Genomic DNA, 16995 nt, shown 5'->3' with positions numbered 1-16995 from the left:
ATGAAATTATGTGGAGTTTAACTGGAGACTTGGGAAAGGCATTTAACCGCCGCGGGGTTCACTTTCCCTAATCCGTCTTAAGTCTTAACCAATTAATCGTCTATCGGGCCGAGTCCTTTAAATCGGCTATCGGTTAAAATACATTCTGATTTTCCCCTTGAATGCCACTTTTATAGGAAGAAGTAAATCAATTCTTCCATCTCATCCGGATGATTCTAGGTCAATCCGGCAGATCTTGGATTACCTTAGTTAAACCACGAATCTGAGACCCCCACCAGGAACAGACCCCAAACATAGTAATTCTCCGGTGGGAGAGCGGTAGATGAGAGCGTTTCTAGAATTCCACTAAAAAGAAATAGTCTTAGACTCATTGCAGTTTCTCCCCGGTCCACGTGACTTCATAATAAAGTTATATTTCTTGACTTCTTCAACAGTAACACGCTATCAAATCCATCGCCTTTGCTATGCTTCATATACGGCCTAGTACTTGGGAATGCAAACACCGGCGTTCCACTCAGTGGCACCAACACACTGCCATCCGTCGCAGCAAGGGATGCCACCATTCTCACAGGCAACCTTGTAGTCTATAAAATGTCAATGACTATTCTAATCAATGTCATGGATCTAACTCACTACCAACGCAGGTGCGCTTCTCAAAAGCATCGGGATATGGAGAGGCAGCGGCAACAGCGGCCAGAGTAGCAAGGACGATGGTGATGAACTGCATTTTGTTGAACTTGATTGATCGAGGATTGGGTGGCTAATTCCAAGGTTGTTTGATTGAGTGCCCAGATGATTGATAAATGGATTTTTGATGAATGGATGATATTCAGATTCTGAGGGGCATCTGTGGCTATTTATCATAACCCGCATATCTTTGGTTGAGTCTCTTCACACCGAATTAGCACTGATCGGTCATGTTTCAAGTCCATGTTTGGCCCCAACTATTTTGCTTCCAGAGGGTCAGATGGAATTGACCATTTTTACATCTTGCATTTGCCATTCTAGGATGAGTCTTATATTCGGATTACCTAACTTGGGTCTCGTTACACTCAGTGCCCCGTAACGATATACGGATACTATCAATAGGGTCCCATCACTATTCAAGGTTTCACTTGGCATTTGAAACTGGTAAACTCCTCATTGAGTTCTTATTTTGATGATATTCGTGCACTTTGTATCAAATTTGTGTAGGAATTAAATGAAATACGATATAATAAATCCAATTTGGTGCCGAGTAGTCAACTGGTGTGAGCCCCACGCAAATGGGAAATTTTCTCGGCTCCGAAATCTCCGTATAGACAAAAATGAACTAGAAACCCGTGAACCACAACATTCTAATCAATCTCTAAACTGAACTGGCTTCAAGAAAGGTCCCTTGATTATTTGAATATATCTCTCACGCGTTACAGGCATATCATCAGCCATGTTCACATTGAAAGAGACAGCTTCCTCATCGCTGTCCCTACCAGCCGATAATTACATTTACTCCCTTGTGCCGTCTGCGGCTGGCACCTTTGCTGCTATCTCTTCCGATGATTCCTTGCGTGTCTTTGATGCCGCTTATCTTGATCGCGTCGCGGTGATCTCCCAGAAGTCACACGACGGAGGTGTCACTTCGTTGCGGACTTATGCAGCGGGCGAGTCGCAGCTCTTGGCTACTGGTGGTCGCGAAGGCAAGGTAAAGTTATGGGATGTTCGAGCTGGAAATGCAGTTCTTGAGGTAGAAACGAGTGAGTTTTTGACCATTTTATTGTCTTCCCTTCTTAAAACCTATTAATATGAAATATCATCCTTTCATATCTGGCCTAGCTGATCCATTGGAATTCTAGCGAGAAATGCCCCGGTGCTATCTGTTGCATGCAACCCAGAAACCAACACCATTGTCGCGGGCACAGAGCTTCTTTCATCACAAGCTGTTGTCGCATTCTGGTATGTTCTTTGGAGATCACGATAGCCTGGTGGTCTTTATGCTAACTGACATTGATAGGGATATCAGATCTCCACAGGCACCCCGACTCCAATATGTGGAGAGCCACAATGACGACGTCACAGAGGTAAGTGACGGGTCAATTCTGCGAGGAAATACCAAGCTAATTGGGTCAGCTTCAATATCACCCAACCCGCAGCAACATCTTACTCTCTGGCAGCACAGACGGGCTTGTCAATATCTATGATACCACCGTGACAGACGAAGACGATGCCCTGGTACAGGTCATCAACCATGGCTCGGTTCATCATGCTGGTTTCTTGTCCGAGAGTACCATCTACGCTCTGAGCCACGATGAGCAGTTCTCTATCCACCCAGCCACTAACCCTGATGAGCCTGGAGAGGCCCCGGAGCCAGTGGATTTTGATGACGTGCGAGAGCCGCTAGATATTGAGTATGTGGTGCAGGTTTGCGTGGGTGGACAGGGACCGTATATCGCGGCTGGGAATAAAATGTTTGTTTTCCAGCTATTTGACCCCTTGTGATGCTCCGAACACTAATTCACATTCTTCTGCAGTGACAAGCGACTGGATTTGGTTCCACTGGTCTCTAGTCCCAGCTGGCAATTTGACCACGATAATCTGTGGCGCCTTCCCGGTGCGCATGGCGATGAGGTTGTGCGATCGGTATACTTGGATGATCAAGTATGTTTTTTCCTTTCTTTACAGCATTTTCATACCTTTCTTTTCACGTTTGCTAATGCTATTCTGTAGAGTCAATCGGTCTTTACTTGTGGTGAGGACGGGTTCGTGCGAGTATGGAAGCCTGATGGGGATGATTCGCAGGCGCAGGCGCAGGCTGGATCGGCAAAGAACTCACGAAAAGAGAAGAAACAGAAAGATCGGTTCCGACCCTATTAGCTGTGAAAGGATTTGGTTCAAAGATCGAGCTGGTTGAAAATGGGGTTGAACTAAAGGTGGGATGAGAATTTCACTCGATATGTAATCCACCATCATCTTTTATTTCCTAGTATAGAAGTATGTAAGACCTTGAAGTTCAATGACACCCCGTGTTGTGCGCTCAAGTATAAAAAACATTCGGTATCATTCTAATCAACTGGTCACCTATCGGGGGAAAAAAGTGGGGCCGCCCTATTTACAGGATCGTCATCACTACATTACAACTTAGCGTCCTACATCTACTTCTCTCAAAATGGAATCGGCTCGTTCTCTTTACAAGAGTGATATTGATTTCGAGGCGCTCGCATTGCAGTCGCCCGATTTCGCCAAACTGTATGTACCTCCCAGAATATCATGGAATCCAGATGCTGAAGAACTATCAGGCTCAACCCAAATCGACAAGTGGACTTTAATGACCCAGCTACCGTCAGGTATGACCCGAGCTGGGTGTTTTCACTTCTGAAAGCTCATCTGGCTACAGACAATTGACCATCAGCTTGCTGAAGCGAGACTTTGGTCTCGAAATCATACTGCCTCAGGATCGATTATGTCCCCCGGTTAGTACAGAACCACCCGTTAAGTGACTCTATATTAACACACGTCCAGGTCCCCAATAGGTTTGCTTTCAATGAACATATACTGGTTCAAAATTCTAACGAAACAGACTTAATTATATCATCTGGCTGCAAGACCTTCTCGACTCTACAGCGGGTACAATCCAAAGAGGGTACAATCCGGACCGGAAAGTATTGGGCTTAGATATGTACGTCACTTTGAAAAGGCTTCTTGGTGTGAGCTAACAAGCCACAGTGGAACAGGCTGCTGTAGCATCTATCCCTTACTAGGATGCAAGACTCGATCGCAGTGGAAATTTGCAGCGACTGGTACGGGTATGGCTACTCGAGTCAAAAGGCAAAGCTGACATTATTCAGATATTGATGAGAGCAACATACGGACGGCGAAGGCGAATGTTGAACTAAACAACCTTGAGTCACGTATTCACATCTTACATACTGATCTAAAGGACTCCCTCTTTCCGCTTGAAACACTCGGCCATGACAGGTAAAGACGGATCTCCAGATATGGGAAACATCAGGCTGACACGCATCCAGCCTGGACTTCACAATGTGCAACCCGCCATTCTATACCTCTCATGAGGAAATGGCCGCATCCGCTGAGGCGAAATCGCATGCCCCATCCTCAGTATGAAATCATTCCCCGTTCATTTAATATGGGTATTGATTTTCCCAGACATGCACAGGCGCTGAGGTGGAGATGATCACTGCTGGTGGAGAAGTTCAGTTTGTTAAACGGATGATTGATGAGAGCCTGCAACTACGTGATCGGGTGAAGTGGTATACATCTATGCTAGGGAAGCTAAGCAGCGTGACCGCGCTGGTTGACATCCTCATGAAACGTGGAAACCACAACTATGCAGTGACCGAGTTTGTACAGGGCAACAAAACAAAGCGCTGGGCTGTGGCCTGGTCATGGGGGGACATGCGACCTGCAATGGTAATGAAAATCTCATAATATGGCAATGTTTATTCTAACGATCATGCAGAGCATTGCACGAGGAATCCCGGGCTTCCCAAAACATATGCTGCCTTTCCCCGCGGACTATGTATTTGTTCTTCCCCAGGCAAAAACCATCGATGCAGCCAATGCTGCTATGGATACTGAGCTAGCCTCCTTGTCCTGGTACTGGACCTGGGATCAAACTCGGAGTGCTGGCGTCGGGTTTGCACGTGAGAATGTCTGGTCTCGACAGGCACGTCGGAAGCTCAAGCTTGCTGGGCAGTCTTCAGTGAAATTATCGGCTATGCCAATGGTGGTGGAATTGGGAGTTCGAGTTCAGTCGACGCTGGTTCGAGGACAGGATCAGGAAACACTCCAAGTCCAAGTTTTGATCAGCTGGATCCAAGGAACGGACAGTGTGTTGTTCGAGAGTTTCTGTGGGATGCTGAAGAAGAAAATAGAGACTTAATATCATCCATAGTTAGAGCGAAACGGCAATTCAATTGACAATGGAGTCACGTTTCGGCTGTTCGGGTAGAATGTGGGGTCTCGGTGTTCACTTCTAGACGCCGCAGGAAGCATCGTAACCTCGGGATCCCTTCAAACATGCTCGCAACTTTCACACATACCACACCATGTCACGACTCTCCAGTAGCCTCAAGGCATTGATCAATGCCCCATCCGCAAGGCCTCACACTGTGCCTGCGCCCGCCAACATTGTCTCTGTCTACTCCAAAATCCAGCAGACTGCTCAAGCCCAGCATGTCTCACAGCCATCATGGGTTGCGCTGTCGGTCAGTAACTACAAGCGCACGAGATAGCACCAAATATAGACTGACTTACCTAGACCGCTGCCACAATGACCATGAACTCTCCCGAATCCCTCGCCATCCTCTACCAACTCGCTTCCTCCACATCAAACAATGTTGAAACCGCCGAACTCATGCGCGAGGTAGGACTGAAGTGTATCAGCTTCAACGGAATCCCACGAACAATCAACTGTCTCAATGCTTTCAAGGCTAGTCTCCCTGAGGCTGTCGGCGACAAGCTATCGCGCACCCCGACCCGCGCCCCTACACCAGCGAACATCACCGAGATCAGCCAGCGTGGCCGAGAACTCTGGGACTCGATCTACAGGCCCTTTGAGCAGAAGTTATACAATAAACTTGCAGATTCGCACCCCGATCTTCCTGTGCATATCCTGCACAGTAACTACGGTGCTCTGCTCTCCGACCCTGCACGAGAAACCGGTGCTTCGGCCGGTCGCGTGTTGACCTCCATCGTGGCTGTGGCCTGTCTGCGCGCGCAAACGGGCGTTGGTCCCCAGGTCCTTTCTCACGTTTTTGGACTCCGGAAGGCGCTGGAGGATGGAACTTGGGCTAGTGATGTTGAGAGCGAGCAAGGCGCACGCTGGTTGGCCAGTGATGAAGGCAATACCTGGATCTTGAGCAGTGTGGATGCTATCGTCGAGGCTATTAGCCAGGGAACAGGCTCGAACTTTGCGCCTGGAAAAGCCAAGCTGTGAGACTTCAAGCTTTAGATGTATATATCTCTTCCAACTTGTATATAAACAGTGGAATTTCTATCATTTGCGGTTGATGGTACAAATTCTATGAATGCAGTCCTGATACATGCTTGATGTCATGGCAGACTTGATTTATAGCTAGCAACCCAGGAATCATTTGCATATGGAGTGACCGAAGTACAATTGGCTCAGCTACAAATTCATTGGCAGACGGGATATCTACAGTGCTATGCGCGTCATGCTTAGGTGTATGGAAGCAGGCAAGTCACCGCGCTACTACCGTGACCCTGTTGTACCTTTCAAGATTATACTAAAAGGCTGGACATAAGAACTTTCGGCTTTTTTTGTCCCATGCGTTGACGTATCTTTGTTCCTGTTGGCCCGTGGCGGCACGGTATCCATCCTCGGACTCCGAGCGACCAAACAGAGGCGTCTGTGGCTGTGGGTACCTGACAATGAATGTGGGGACAAGATCAATGCGGACTATATGGATTCTCTCGTTGAGGTTCCAAGAGATGGAGGTAGGAAGAAGGCTGACATGCCTACCTATTTAAGACCTCTCGCCTCCACTGCTTTCACAATGTTTGTACTATCTTGAATACTGCTCTCCATCAAAGGGCTTGATACAATGGCCACACTGTCGCCCTCTTACACCAAAGTCACTCACTCGGCCACATATGCTGCCATCAATCCAACCCAGCCCGACATCTCCACTGCGGACAAGGTTGTACTGATCACTGGCGCATCTGGAGGCATTGGCCGGGCTACAGCCTCATCATTTGCTGCATCAGGTCCCCGAGCCCTCATCCTCCTCGGCCGACGCACCGACGCTTTAGCGGAAACCGCCAATATTGTCCGCGCCACCCAAGCAAAGGTGACGATTCAAACTCACGAGGCCGATATATGTGATACTTCCCGGGTACGCAATGTCATGAACAAGGTGGCCGCCGAATTTAGCGGCATCGACATCATCATCCACTGTGCTGGCGTCTTGGCTCCAGTTGTCCCCCTTCTGGAAGTCGATCCGGCGACTTTTCTGGACGGCTACAAGACTACCGTTGTCGGTACGTTGGTGACGGCACAAGCGGTCATCCTGGCAAATAAGTCTATGCCCGCCGCCGAGGACAAGCCCGTCACCTTTGTCAATTTGACCACGGCTGGCATCCTGTTTCCTCCGTTCGCTGGCATGGGCGCCTATGTGAGCAGCAAGATGGCCGCTATCAAAGTCTTGCAGGCCTTTGCCGCCGAGAATCCACAAATGCGTCTCCATAATATGCATCCCGGATTCCTACAGACGGCCATGTCTGCCAAGCTGTCAGAGTCGATAAAACTGCCATTTGCCTATGATGATAGTAAGTATACTGATCTTATCTTAGTACCCAGCTAATCTTTTCTTCCAGTCTCTCTTCCCGCTGATTTCCTTGTCTGGATTGTCTCCCCTGAAGCAGAGTTTCTCCAAAACAAGATCGTCTTTGCTACTTGGGACGTTGATGAGCTCAAGAATCGTAAGAAGGAGATTGTTGGTGGCCCAGGACCTGGTGAGCTTTGGATCGGTTTTCAAGGATTTCCACGATTTATGGGTGATCAATCTTTGCCCAGTACGTGATCGAACTGGGTTCAATAGGGTTTCAATAGAAATGAATAAAAAGTGGTCGTCAATTTGTTGAAAAAGAAATGTACTTTCAATGTTCCAGGTAGATGCGCACTTGTCCCGTTGTTCGTGTTCGGAGAAGGTTGTTGCGGGTCAAGTCCCGTGTCCTCATCAACTTCCATTTCTCTATGAATCCAATGAGATAAATTATCCAAATTTCTTCGCAATCATGGGAGTCGGGATCTCTTGGGGAACGTAAGTTCTTCGCAAACTCGAGTCCATTCGCCTTCTAATCTTGAGTAGCATCAAATCCCTCTTGATCTTCTTTGGTCCAATCATTGTTCCACGGTTGATTGGAGCCTACCGTTCCCTTCGAGTCTCTATTGCTAGTCGCCCACCACCGCGTCCTCTCCCTGTCACCGCAAATCGAGCACTGAACCTCTTGTTTGCAAGCATCGTCTTATTCCTCATTTTGAGCTTACCTTTCAACCCTCATGCGCCCGAACCCAGCGTCTTTGGTCTCACTCGCTCACGAATAAATACCCCGATCGATGTGGTCTTCCACCGGCTGACCAGGCTTCGGCCTGATGGTTTGTTAACCAATGCGGACATCTTGCTTCGCGACAAACTTACCTCCCTCGGCGCCCGCAAGGTCTACCTTACCTTTGGCTCCGATGCCTTGACCTCTTGCCAATACTGCTCTTTCGATAACCTCTATACCTACCTTCTATACTACCTCCCTGCGAACGTGCTCCGACCGCATCTCCTTCATCTCCTCATCCTCGCCGTTGCCACATCCGCACCATTTGGCGGACGGGAATCTAGCCGCTGGCGCACGAAATTTACCCTCGCTGGTCTGGCATTAGCTGCCCTGGACCTGTATGTAGTTGCGACATACGATGCTGTTAAATCGGCATCCCCCGCTGTGCGGGCTGGTCAGATCCCTCCAACTGGTCTCTATAACCTCATGGCCCTTTTGCGCCCACTTGCTTTCACCGTCTGCGACACCTTATGCGCCATAATCATCTACCTCTCGGCTACCAATCGATTCTTCTTTAAGCCACCCTCTACAGTGGAACATCTTGACCGGGCGGTTTCGGTCGCATTGGAGGCAGTCACCGGCGCCAACTCAAAACTTCACGCGGCCAATGTGGCTCGTAATGCCGTTGTGCGGGATAAGGCGCTGAAATCGCGGGACGATCTTTATTGGCAGACAGTGGTGGCTGTGGAGAGCAATGGGAACGGTGGCTCTTCCGAAAGAGGAGCGGTGGTGAACAACATCTGGGAGGAGGAGGAAGTGGCTCGAGCCATGTCCCAGACGATGGCGGGACAAGGAGGAGTGGATTTGGCGCAACTTGGCATGAATGCTAATGATTTTGTCCGCGGAGTGACCGAGGGTTTGGATTAAGTTGCATATACACTGGACAAATACATACCATTTCTCGCCTCCCTTGGATCAAGACGGCTTATCTATTCGTATAACATGGCATGCTATGACCCGACGGCTTATTTACAAGAACCAAGATCTATTCAATCTCCGCCTTCATCGCGATCACTCCCCCTGATCCAACAATTTGCACCTGCGCACGATTCCCCTCCTGCAATATAACCGAGTACTCATCGCCCGCATATAATGGACTCGTTGCACGGTATGAGATGCGCCGGGGAAGCGCCAAAGTGGGATCTGCGACCTTTTTACCCTGCGTATCCCTCCAGAGATCCAGAATCGAAATTAGATTTAATGGTCCATGAACGACAACATCCTTGTGACCCTCGACATCACGCGCCCAGGGGAGTGAATAATGAATTTTATGTGGATTGAAGGTTAATGCAGAGAAGCGGAAGAGGGTCGCAGGAGTCTGCACAAAGGTCCGCGAATGTGTATTGCCTTCGGTGGATATAGCGGTTTGTTTCGGTAGCGCAGTATGAGACGTCGAGGGAGGGAATCGATCGTTTGAAGCCGAGGATGCAGATAGTGGCGGTAAGGCCTTGCGGAAGACCCAATTTCTGTATCAAATTAGTCTCGCATACTTGAACCAGAGTCAATCATTGAGCACATGCCTCCGATCAACGACAGAGACGCCTTGTTCATTCGAAAACACCTTCTCGACCCCGACCACTAGCATATCTTCGCCCGTCTTTTTGACAACCTTGTGCTCAGCACTGAGTACGTGTGTCGTCTCGCGCACCTCCTGCCCCACGCGCAATAAGTTGGGCTGCCCTTCCGAATTTCTCGGCCAGAGCACCTCACCACCTGCCCACATGCGTCGTGTAAAGGGTGCATCGGGATTGTATGATGTATCTGTGCCGTCTGCACCGAGCTCGGTTTCCAGGAAAGCTGGCGTAAAGTATACTAGGTGGTAACCAGGCGGGATGGGTGTTTCGGCCGGCGGGCCCAGTGGGGCATTGGACAGTGATGACGAGCCGGGAAATAGGGAAGGACGGTTGAGTGTGAGGGTTAGAAGCTGGAGTTGATTGGCATCTAGGGTTTGAGTGCGGGTCTGAGGCCCTAATGACTGGAAGCGCGAGAGGAATGACGCCGCTACATCTGCGGCGGCAGGGTCGCGCAAACGGTGGGAGATGGTGAAGTCCCGAGTTGCGGTCAATTTGGCTGCTGGTGATCGCAAACACGGTCTTAATTGTGCTAGAAGCGTTATAGACATCTTGAAATCAAGTACTGTAGAAAAAGAAGCTCAGAGTAGAATCGTGTAGAAGTATGGCATCTCCAATTCTTATACGCGGGGAAACTCCAAGTTACCGCAAGTCGGCTTTATGCCAGGACCCACTTGATATGAAGTCAACGACACTGGTAAGGTATGTATGGATATTATAAAGGGATTTTATTGAGGTCATCTTTTATGTTCAAGTTAGATCTCATTCCGATCAGCTTTGTATCTATCATATGCACCTGGTAGTAACCTTGTTCTAAACGCTATGCAATATCTCAAACCAGCCCTTTTCACTATTATATTCACTGCATCATACTTAACCACTCACAAGACGATCAGGGGTCAAGGTGGTCGAGGAATCGGTCACACAGTCAGCAGGAGTCGCAGCATCTTCGGTGCTCGGGGTCTTGTTCTCTGCCTTCTCATTCTTCTCTTCAATCTTGCTCTCCTTGGCGCCGCCCTTTGGTTTCAACGCTCCTGACTCCATGGCTTCTTCAGGCAAAGGCCGAACGTGCGGCTGGCAAATCCACCATGGGCGTCCGTATTCCGCGATCGTGGCCTTAGATCCGGTCAAAGTAGGATCATGAGGTTTTTCAAATTTCTCAGGTGATAGTTCGTATTCCTTCAATCCATCCCTGATTGCTCGCTCCACGAGAGTCAATACACGCTCAAATGCGGGCATATCACCGGGTCTGGAATGCGCAAGGGCATCCCGGACATTAGTGTGAGTGGAGACCATCGGCCGAAGAACCTGGAAAAGATGACCTTGCATGACACCCAGGCTAGGAGAGTTTGGCTTCTTAACCTTGTCTCGCTTCTGCTTCTTCTTGGGTGGGCCATCCTCTTCTCCATCGACTTCTCCCGTCTTGAATTCCTCGGTCGGGTCTACCGGGTCAGATGGGAGGAAAAGCGGCTTCCTTTCGGGGACAGGTTGCTCGAGAACATATTTGTAGATAATATCGAGGTATCGCCGCAGGATCGCATCGATTCGGTAGCCGCCCTTTCCATTGCGGTCCCTCCAGTAATCCCGTCCCCCACTACCGGGTGGTGGTGGCTTGCTGAAGATAGTCGGGTCAGAAAGGTTGCCCTCGGCACTCATGACACCATCGGCGCCCGTTGCTTCGAGGCACCGTTCAATGTCGTCGTAGTTGAGGATGTTTCCATTCGCAAAGATTACAGTGTCGGGTGGTAGGTTATCCCGAAGATAGCGAATGTAGCTCCAATCAGCGACTCCCGTTTCGTGGCCTTTCTGCTCTCGCCTACGCCCGTGCACCGCGATAATGTTTGCGCCTGCAGAAAGAATCATCTTCGCATACTCCAGAGTCTTTTCTTTGGTTTCTTGAATGCGGAACTTGGCTGTGACTGGCACATCAAGTTCAGTATGGAGTTTGTTGATGAGCTTGTGGATCAAATCCCAATCTTCTTGCAGGAAAGCGCCGTAATGCCCTTTCCGCGCGATACCTTGCGGGCAGCCCAGATTCAGATCAACGGCGTCGCAATATGGTGCGACATGGCGCGCTGCCTCTAAAAACTCGTCCGGGTTGTTTGCGCAGAATTGAACGAAGAGGGGTCGGTCAAAGGCTGGGTTGCCGTCGAGAAACAGCTCATCTTGTTTTGTCGTTTCGCCAGCCGCGCCTCGGGTAGGTTGGAAATGCTGTGAGCGCATGCGCGGGTTTTCGCCAAAGAGACGTGCATGATACATTGGGGAATAGGAGAGTAGAAATTTTTGTTCTTCCAACGGTAAAAAAGATCGAGTGAGCATGCGCCACGCCTGACGAAATCCAGATGGTTAATATACAAGTGGCATAATCGATGGAAATAAAGCCACACTCACAAACTCTGATCTATCAACCATAGGAGCCACAATATACTTGGGACTTCCAATGCTCTCGTAGAATTTTCTACCTTGGAGTTTCTTGGACGCGGCCATCACGCCCTTCTGCGCAGCTTCGGTGGACATTTTGAAGGTAAATGGAGTCGCCGTCTGAAGGGAACGACCCAGCCGAGGGACTAGCGGAAAGATTCGTTTAAAGAGACCTATTTTGACTGGTGGGATCCAAACCAGAAAGAAATCAACAAGTAATCGGAGATATCCGCGGGGAGTTGGAGACTTTTTTTCACTTTCTCCTTATCACGGAGCGGAACTAAGATTCTCCCTTATCAACCTCTTATCGGAATTCCTGGGGAACTTGCTCTCTCCTTTAACCACCCAAGTCAGCCTTGCCACATAGCTTATTATGGCATCGGGAGAGTCGACTCGGTTGAGAGTGACACCGTATTTGATATGCACTGTCCTCGTTGCGACACTTGGTCCGTTTCAGTTTGGTTATCACCTAGTACGTATGACCTAATCGTGCAAGCCGCAGTGATCTTGTCCCCACTTTCCACTAACAACAACTAGGCCGAACTCAATGCACCCCAAGAAGTCATAAGTTGTGAAAAGAAAAGTATTGGAGCCAATGTTTTTCCGCATGGTCTCCCGCAATGCATCTCCATGAATCCTTCCCAGTTCGGCTTAATCTCATCGATATACACTCTGGGTGGGTTTATTGGAGCTCTGCTGGCAGGACCTGTCTCGACCAAGTACGGACGACGTATCACACTACAGGCCACCACTATCTTCTTCATTCTGGGACCGGCGATCGAGGCTCTAGCATCCGCGATTCCCATTCTGGCTCTAGGTCGGTTTTTGTCCGGGATCGGCTGTGGTGCAGCTCTCGTGGTGAGCCCTATTTATGTTTCTGAGGTTGCCCCTCCTGAATCTCGCGGGCTCTTTGGAACATTTACCCAGGTGATGATCAATGTTGGAATTCTTTCATCACAAGTGTTAGGATACTTCTGGAGCCATGACAGCATGTGGCGATTGATTCTCGCGGCTGCCGGTATCGTAGGAGTGTTGGAATTTGTCGGTCTGTTCTTGGTGCCTGAGAGCCCAACCTGGCTGGCAGAAAACCATCAGAGAAGTCAAGCCCGTCGTGTTCTAAAGCGCCTGCGAGGCTCTGATGCAGACATCGATGCCGAGATTGCGGCTTGTGGAGATTCCAGCGCGGTTCAGACGTCTGGCGAGGAGGAGTCCCTCCTATCCTCGCCATCTGAAACCCCGGCCCCAAAGCAGGCAGCTGTCACAATGCTGCAGGCTGTGCAGGATCCATACTATCGACCCGCTATCTTTGCAGTTGTCGCTTCCATGCTTGCCCAGCAACTCACTGGGGTAAACAGCCTCGTGATGTACAGTGTCTCTCTCCTACAGAGTATCCTACCTACCGGGGCCGCGCTGCTTACCATTATTATCTCCGTGATTAATCTCATAGCGACACTGGCGTGCATGCCTTTGCCCGATCGCATTGGCCGTAAGACTTGCCTGCTGCTCAGTATCAGCGGTGTGGGTTCTTGTTCGATTCTTTTGGCACTTGGTTTTGCTTTCCAGCAGAAGATTGTCTCTGCCATTGCCACCTTGCTTTTTGTTACAAGCTTTGCGGTGGGACTAGGCCCAGTTCCCTTTATGCTGTCGTCTGAGCTGGTCGGACCGGAGGCCGTCGGTGCAACTCAAAGTTGGGGACTGTCGGTCAACTGGATGGCTACATTCATGGTCGCACAGTTTTTCCCCGTGATCAACGATGCGCTGGGTGGTAAGGGTCGGGTCTACTGGATATTCGCGGCCATGGCCGGGCTCTTGGGAGTCCTTCTCTATCGAATCCTTCCAGAAACCCGGGGCAAAGCTAATGCAGACGCAATCTGGGGCAGAGTGGAGCGTCGGGAGGATTAGATTAGACTTTCTTACACTAATTCCATAAACTCCGAGTTTGTTTGCCTGAATGATGATCAAAAGCCATTCGTAGCCATCCGCCATGTATCTATATTCGTTGTGGCCTCAGGCATCAATATCACATGATGCAAGCTTGCCCTTGCCCTAATATACTTTTTGGGTTTGACAAATGAGGCTTAAACCTCGGTCCCTCTTGAACTTGAATTGAATCTGGGGAAACAAAGACGATCCTGATAGTTGAACTTAATACTCATTAATTTCTTTCACTTTCATCACCATGGCCATGAATCGCATTCCCGGTCATAACATCTATGTCGGAGGGTGAGTCACTTAATCCTTTCTATCTCATTTCTCGCCCGAGTGGGCCTCTATATGGCTTTAGCCAGATCCCATATGCTGACCAGTTTCCCGCTCAAGGATATTGTCTTTGAAGAACAAGGCTGCTCTCGAAAGAGAAAACATCACTCATGTTGTTTCTGTTCTCCGTCTCAGTCCCTCTGAAGAAATATTCTCATCCTTTCAGCATCACAAGATAGATGTTGATGATGTTGATTATGAAAACATTCTCGAACATCTCCCAGGTGCTGTCAAATTTATCCAATCTGGTTTAGATGCAAATGGAGGTGTCCTTGTGCACTGGTGAGGAGACTTTTTCCTTTTGCATTTAATGACAGGGCTTTGCTTGTCTTGCTTTACTCTTGGTGCAATCACTCTCTGTTTCCCATTTGTCTACATTCGGGGATGTACTGAGAGATCCTACTACAGAGAACTGCTCATTGGATTTTGCTTTCTTTTAAAATTTGCCTTACTTGCTTCTATTTCATGTCACTTCAACTAACTTTTGTCAGTGCAATGGGCAAGTCCCGATCTGCCACAGTCTGCATTGCGTATTTACTCCATCAACAGCGCAGTGCACTCACACCGCAATCTGCTTTGGAAATAATCAGACAAGGACGGCCCCTCTGTGAACCTAATGACGGTTTCATGCAACAGCTGGAGTTGTATCACGAAATGGGGTGTCCAGATGATGTCACAGTCCACCCAGTCTACCAACGGTGGCTATATCGTCGGGAGGTTGAGGACAGTGTGGCGTGCGGTCGTGCCCCGGAATTAAAAACTGTGCGCTTTGAAGATGAACAGCCGCAGAGGCACCAGCCAGAGGATAACACCGAAGTGGAGATTAAGTGTCGAAAATGCCGGTTCGTATCGTTTCCAGGACAAAAAACCTCGGCTCAGAAGATCAAAGAACTAATTTCCCATCACAGGCGGGGCATCGCATCATCAAAATACATTATCTCTCATGAGCAGGAAAAACGCAGCAATGCCCGGGCAGATTCCAACGCAGATTGTGCCCATATTTTCTTACATCCCATGAAATGGATGAGCTCAAGTCTTTTCCCATCGGCCGGAGGACAATACTCTGGAGACGCACCATTATCTGGTCGCTTGTCCTGTCCCAACCGTACCTGTGGATCCAATATTGGTAAATTCGCCTGGCAGGGCATGCAATGCAGCTGTAACAGCTGGGTGGTGCCTGCTCTGTGTCTGACTAAAGCTCGCGTGGATATCGCCAACAAGCCAAAGGCAGGAGGCAACCCTCTTCCAGGAGCAGTGGGTATTCGTCTTCCCCCGGGGATGCGGACTGAAAAAGACGCTGGCTCTGAGCGTGGTAATCTATGAGGTTTTAGTCATTGCGAAATACCCGAGAGTTTCTATACATGTTACGTGCATTTCTTACTTCTACATACTAGACCGGGTGCACGTAGGACTACCGTTAGATATACTTTGGTCACATTAATTCCATTCATTCTCACTTTTTAGATGCCATGATAAGAAGTACTGGCCAGGAGAATGCTCGCTTGGCATGCGCACCACCCATATTCACCTGGAGTTGCTTCCATAGTGGCTTCACAGGCTCTTCATCCATGCTCCGAAAAGGGAAGATATACCAAGAAAATTGCCTCAGCTCACTCACATCCCAATCTTTCCTCCAAAACTCTCGGTCGTCTTTCTGCAGGATCAGCTCATTCTCACCAACACAACATTTAGGCTCGACCGGAAAATTACTCGCAGCCTGTCCAAAGAATGGGAGAGTCGTTCAAGATGAGCTCCACTTATGTCGCTCTACAGATCCCCATTCCGTCTCGGCAAAGGGGATATATTCCAACCAAGTGGCCACCCCATCCGCTGCCCGCTTCCACCCCGCCTGGTACTCAGGCCCACCCCCTTGATGACACCTGCGAAATGATGGTCGATAATCCCATTCAAGAGTGGTTGGCACGAGGGGAACGCTGGCTCAGAGAAGTGCGCACGTCCATAAAATCAAATCGCAAGGGTCCCGTTGGGGTTCAGCAATGATTGAAAGCTCTGTAACGCGGCGTGGGTGTCCATGAGTGGAAACATGAGTGCACAAGCCACCAGATCTGCAGACGCGGGCGCATGCCTTGCTCCAAGCTCTTCGCCCATTGCAATATCGAATGAAAACCGCGATGCTGGAACGTTGGGTTGGAGAAAAAACTTCTTGGCGTACTTGACGTGGTTCTCATTGTTGTCACTTACAACGACGTGGGAGAATCGCTCGATCAGCTTCGCGGAAACATGGCCTGGTCATGCGGCCACGTCGTGTGCGACGGAGAATGATTGGTAGGAGGAGCGGGCATGGTAGTCGTAGATGAGCTGGTAGAAGTCGTCGTTGTATTTTGGTCGTGTTTTGAGATAGCCGTGCCAGTATAGACTTTCATCCTCTTAGGTCAGTTTCCAGACGTTGGCTGTATCTTCATCCTTGGAGTTGGACGCACGCGTTATGCTAACGCAAAACTGTCGCTTGGGGATATTCCGGGAGGGTAGACGGAACAAGTTGCCGCGTGGTTGGCGACGGGAAGTAGATACCAGTTTCGGTGTCAGGATTCGCCTTATCGAGCTAGTCTTGAACATATTGCATGTCATGATGTGTGATCAAAATGGAGGTGGACCGTTTTGCAAACTTCGGAACTTGATGAGGTGCATAAACCGGATTGGGAGCTTTGACCTAGATGGG

At 49.3% G+C, this 16995-nt stretch overlaps 12 protein-coding genes across 12 annotated transcripts; 8 read left to right on the top strand and 4 right to left on the bottom strand.

Moving 5' to 3' along the window:
- Positions 1-480: 480 nt before the first annotated feature.
- On the bottom strand, positions 481-727 carry N7520_005596 (uncharacterized protein; the record flags this gene model as incomplete). The annotated part of the gene is made up of 2 exons (XM_057139530.1): positions 481-584; positions 634-727. The coding sequence occupies 2 exons, from the start codon at positions 725-727 to the stop codon at positions 481-483; spliced, it is 198 nt and encodes a 65-aa protein (XP_056993536.1).
- A 699-nt stretch (positions 728-1426) lies between these two features.
- Positions 1427-2850, top strand: N7520_005595 (WD40 repeat domain-containing protein; the record flags this gene model as incomplete). The annotated part of the gene is made up of 6 exons (XM_057139529.1): positions 1427-1733; positions 1833-1932; positions 1991-2057; positions 2107-2444; positions 2508-2634; positions 2704-2850. The coding sequence occupies 6 exons, from the start codon at positions 1427-1429 to the stop codon at positions 2848-2850; spliced, it is 1086 nt and encodes a 361-aa protein (XP_056993535.1).
- A 292-nt stretch (positions 2851-3142) lies between these two features.
- Positions 3143-4876, top strand: N7520_005594 (DUF890 domain protein; the record flags this gene model as incomplete). Its single annotated transcript, XM_057139528.1, has 10 exons — positions 3143-3222; positions 3273-3320; positions 3371-3446; positions 3496-3506; positions 3554-3652; positions 3700-3773; positions 3822-3951; positions 4002-4092; positions 4141-4404; positions 4454-4876. 10 exons carry the CDS (start codon positions 3143-3145, stop codon positions 4874-4876), a joined length of 1296 nt encoding a protein of 431 aa, XP_056993534.1.
- Positions 4877-5042: 166 nt separating this feature from the next.
- On the top strand, positions 5043-5932 carry N7520_005593 (uncharacterized protein; the record flags this gene model as incomplete). Its single annotated transcript, XM_057139527.1, has 2 exons — positions 5043-5201; positions 5255-5932. 2 exons carry the CDS (start codon positions 5043-5045, stop codon positions 5930-5932), a joined length of 837 nt encoding a protein of 278 aa, XP_056993533.1.
- Positions 5933-6560: 628 nt separating this feature from the next.
- Positions 6561-7538, top strand: N7520_005592 (SDR family NAD(P)-dependent oxidoreductase; the record flags this gene model as incomplete). The annotated part of the gene is made up of 2 exons (XM_057139526.1): positions 6561-7284; positions 7333-7538. The coding sequence occupies 2 exons, from the start codon at positions 6561-6563 to the stop codon at positions 7536-7538; spliced, it is 930 nt and encodes a 309-aa protein (XP_056993532.1).
- Positions 7539-7752: 214 nt separating this feature from the next.
- On the top strand, positions 7753-8931 carry N7520_005591 (uncharacterized protein; the record flags this gene model as incomplete). Its single annotated transcript, XM_057139525.1, has 2 exons — positions 7753-7778; positions 7827-8931. The coding sequence occupies 2 exons, from the start codon at positions 7753-7755 to the stop codon at positions 8929-8931; spliced, it is 1131 nt and encodes a 376-aa protein (XP_056993531.1).
- Positions 8932-9565: 634 nt separating this feature from the next.
- N7520_005590 (hydroxyacyl-thioester dehydratase HTD2) lies at positions 9566-10186 on the bottom strand (the record flags this gene model as incomplete). The annotated part of the gene is made up of 1 exon (XM_057139524.1): positions 9566-10186. The coding sequence occupies one exon, from the start codon at positions 10184-10186 to the stop codon at positions 9566-9568; it is 621 nt and encodes a 206-aa protein (XP_056993530.1).
- Positions 10187-10508: 322 nt separating this feature from the next.
- N7520_005589 (tRNA-dihydrouridine synthase family protein) lies at positions 10509-11894 on the bottom strand (the record flags this gene model as incomplete). The annotated part of the gene is made up of 1 exon (XM_057139523.1): positions 10509-11894. The coding sequence occupies one exon, from the start codon at positions 11892-11894 to the stop codon at positions 10509-10511; it is 1386 nt and encodes a 461-aa protein (XP_056993529.1).
- Positions 11895-12429: 535 nt separating this feature from the next.
- Positions 12430-13958, top strand: N7520_005588 (putative MFS glucose transporter; the record flags this gene model as incomplete). Its single annotated transcript, XM_057139522.1, has 2 exons — positions 12430-12528; positions 12594-13958. 2 exons carry the CDS (start codon positions 12430-12432, stop codon positions 13956-13958), a joined length of 1464 nt encoding a protein of 487 aa, XP_056993528.1.
- A 277-nt stretch (positions 13959-14235) lies between these two features.
- Positions 14236-15638, top strand: dspC (dual specificity phosphatase YVH1; the record flags this gene model as incomplete). Its single annotated transcript, XM_057139521.1, has 4 exons — positions 14236-14279; positions 14376-14597; positions 14807-15157; positions 15224-15638. The coding sequence occupies 4 exons, from the start codon at positions 14236-14238 to the stop codon at positions 15636-15638; spliced, it is 1032 nt and encodes a 343-aa protein (XP_056993527.1).
- Positions 15639-16061: 423 nt separating this feature from the next.
- N7520_005586 (uncharacterized protein) lies at positions 16062-16316 on the top strand (the record flags this gene model as incomplete). Its single annotated transcript, XM_057139520.1, has 1 exon — positions 16062-16316. One exon carries the CDS (start codon positions 16062-16064, stop codon positions 16314-16316), a length of 255 nt encoding a protein of 84 aa, XP_056993526.1.
- Positions 16317-16703: 387 nt separating this feature from the next.
- On the bottom strand, positions 16704-16904 carry N7520_005585 (uncharacterized protein; the record flags this gene model as incomplete). The annotated part of the gene is made up of 1 exon (XM_057139519.1): positions 16704-16904. The coding sequence occupies one exon, from the start codon at positions 16902-16904 to the stop codon at positions 16704-16706; it is 201 nt and encodes a 66-aa protein (XP_056993525.1).
- Positions 16905-16995: the final 91 nt, after the last annotated feature.

This window comes from Penicillium odoratum, assembly GCF_028828045.1.
Source record: "Penicillium odoratum strain IBT 22623 chromosome Unknown utg000005l_segment0_segment0, whole genome shotgun sequence".
NCBI classification, from domain to species: domain Eukaryota; kingdom Fungi; phylum Ascomycota; class Eurotiomycetes; order Eurotiales; family Aspergillaceae; genus Penicillium; species Penicillium odoratum.
The sequence above is the reverse complement of the archived record's forward strand: the minus strand, read 5'-3'. Positions and strand labels throughout refer to the sequence as shown.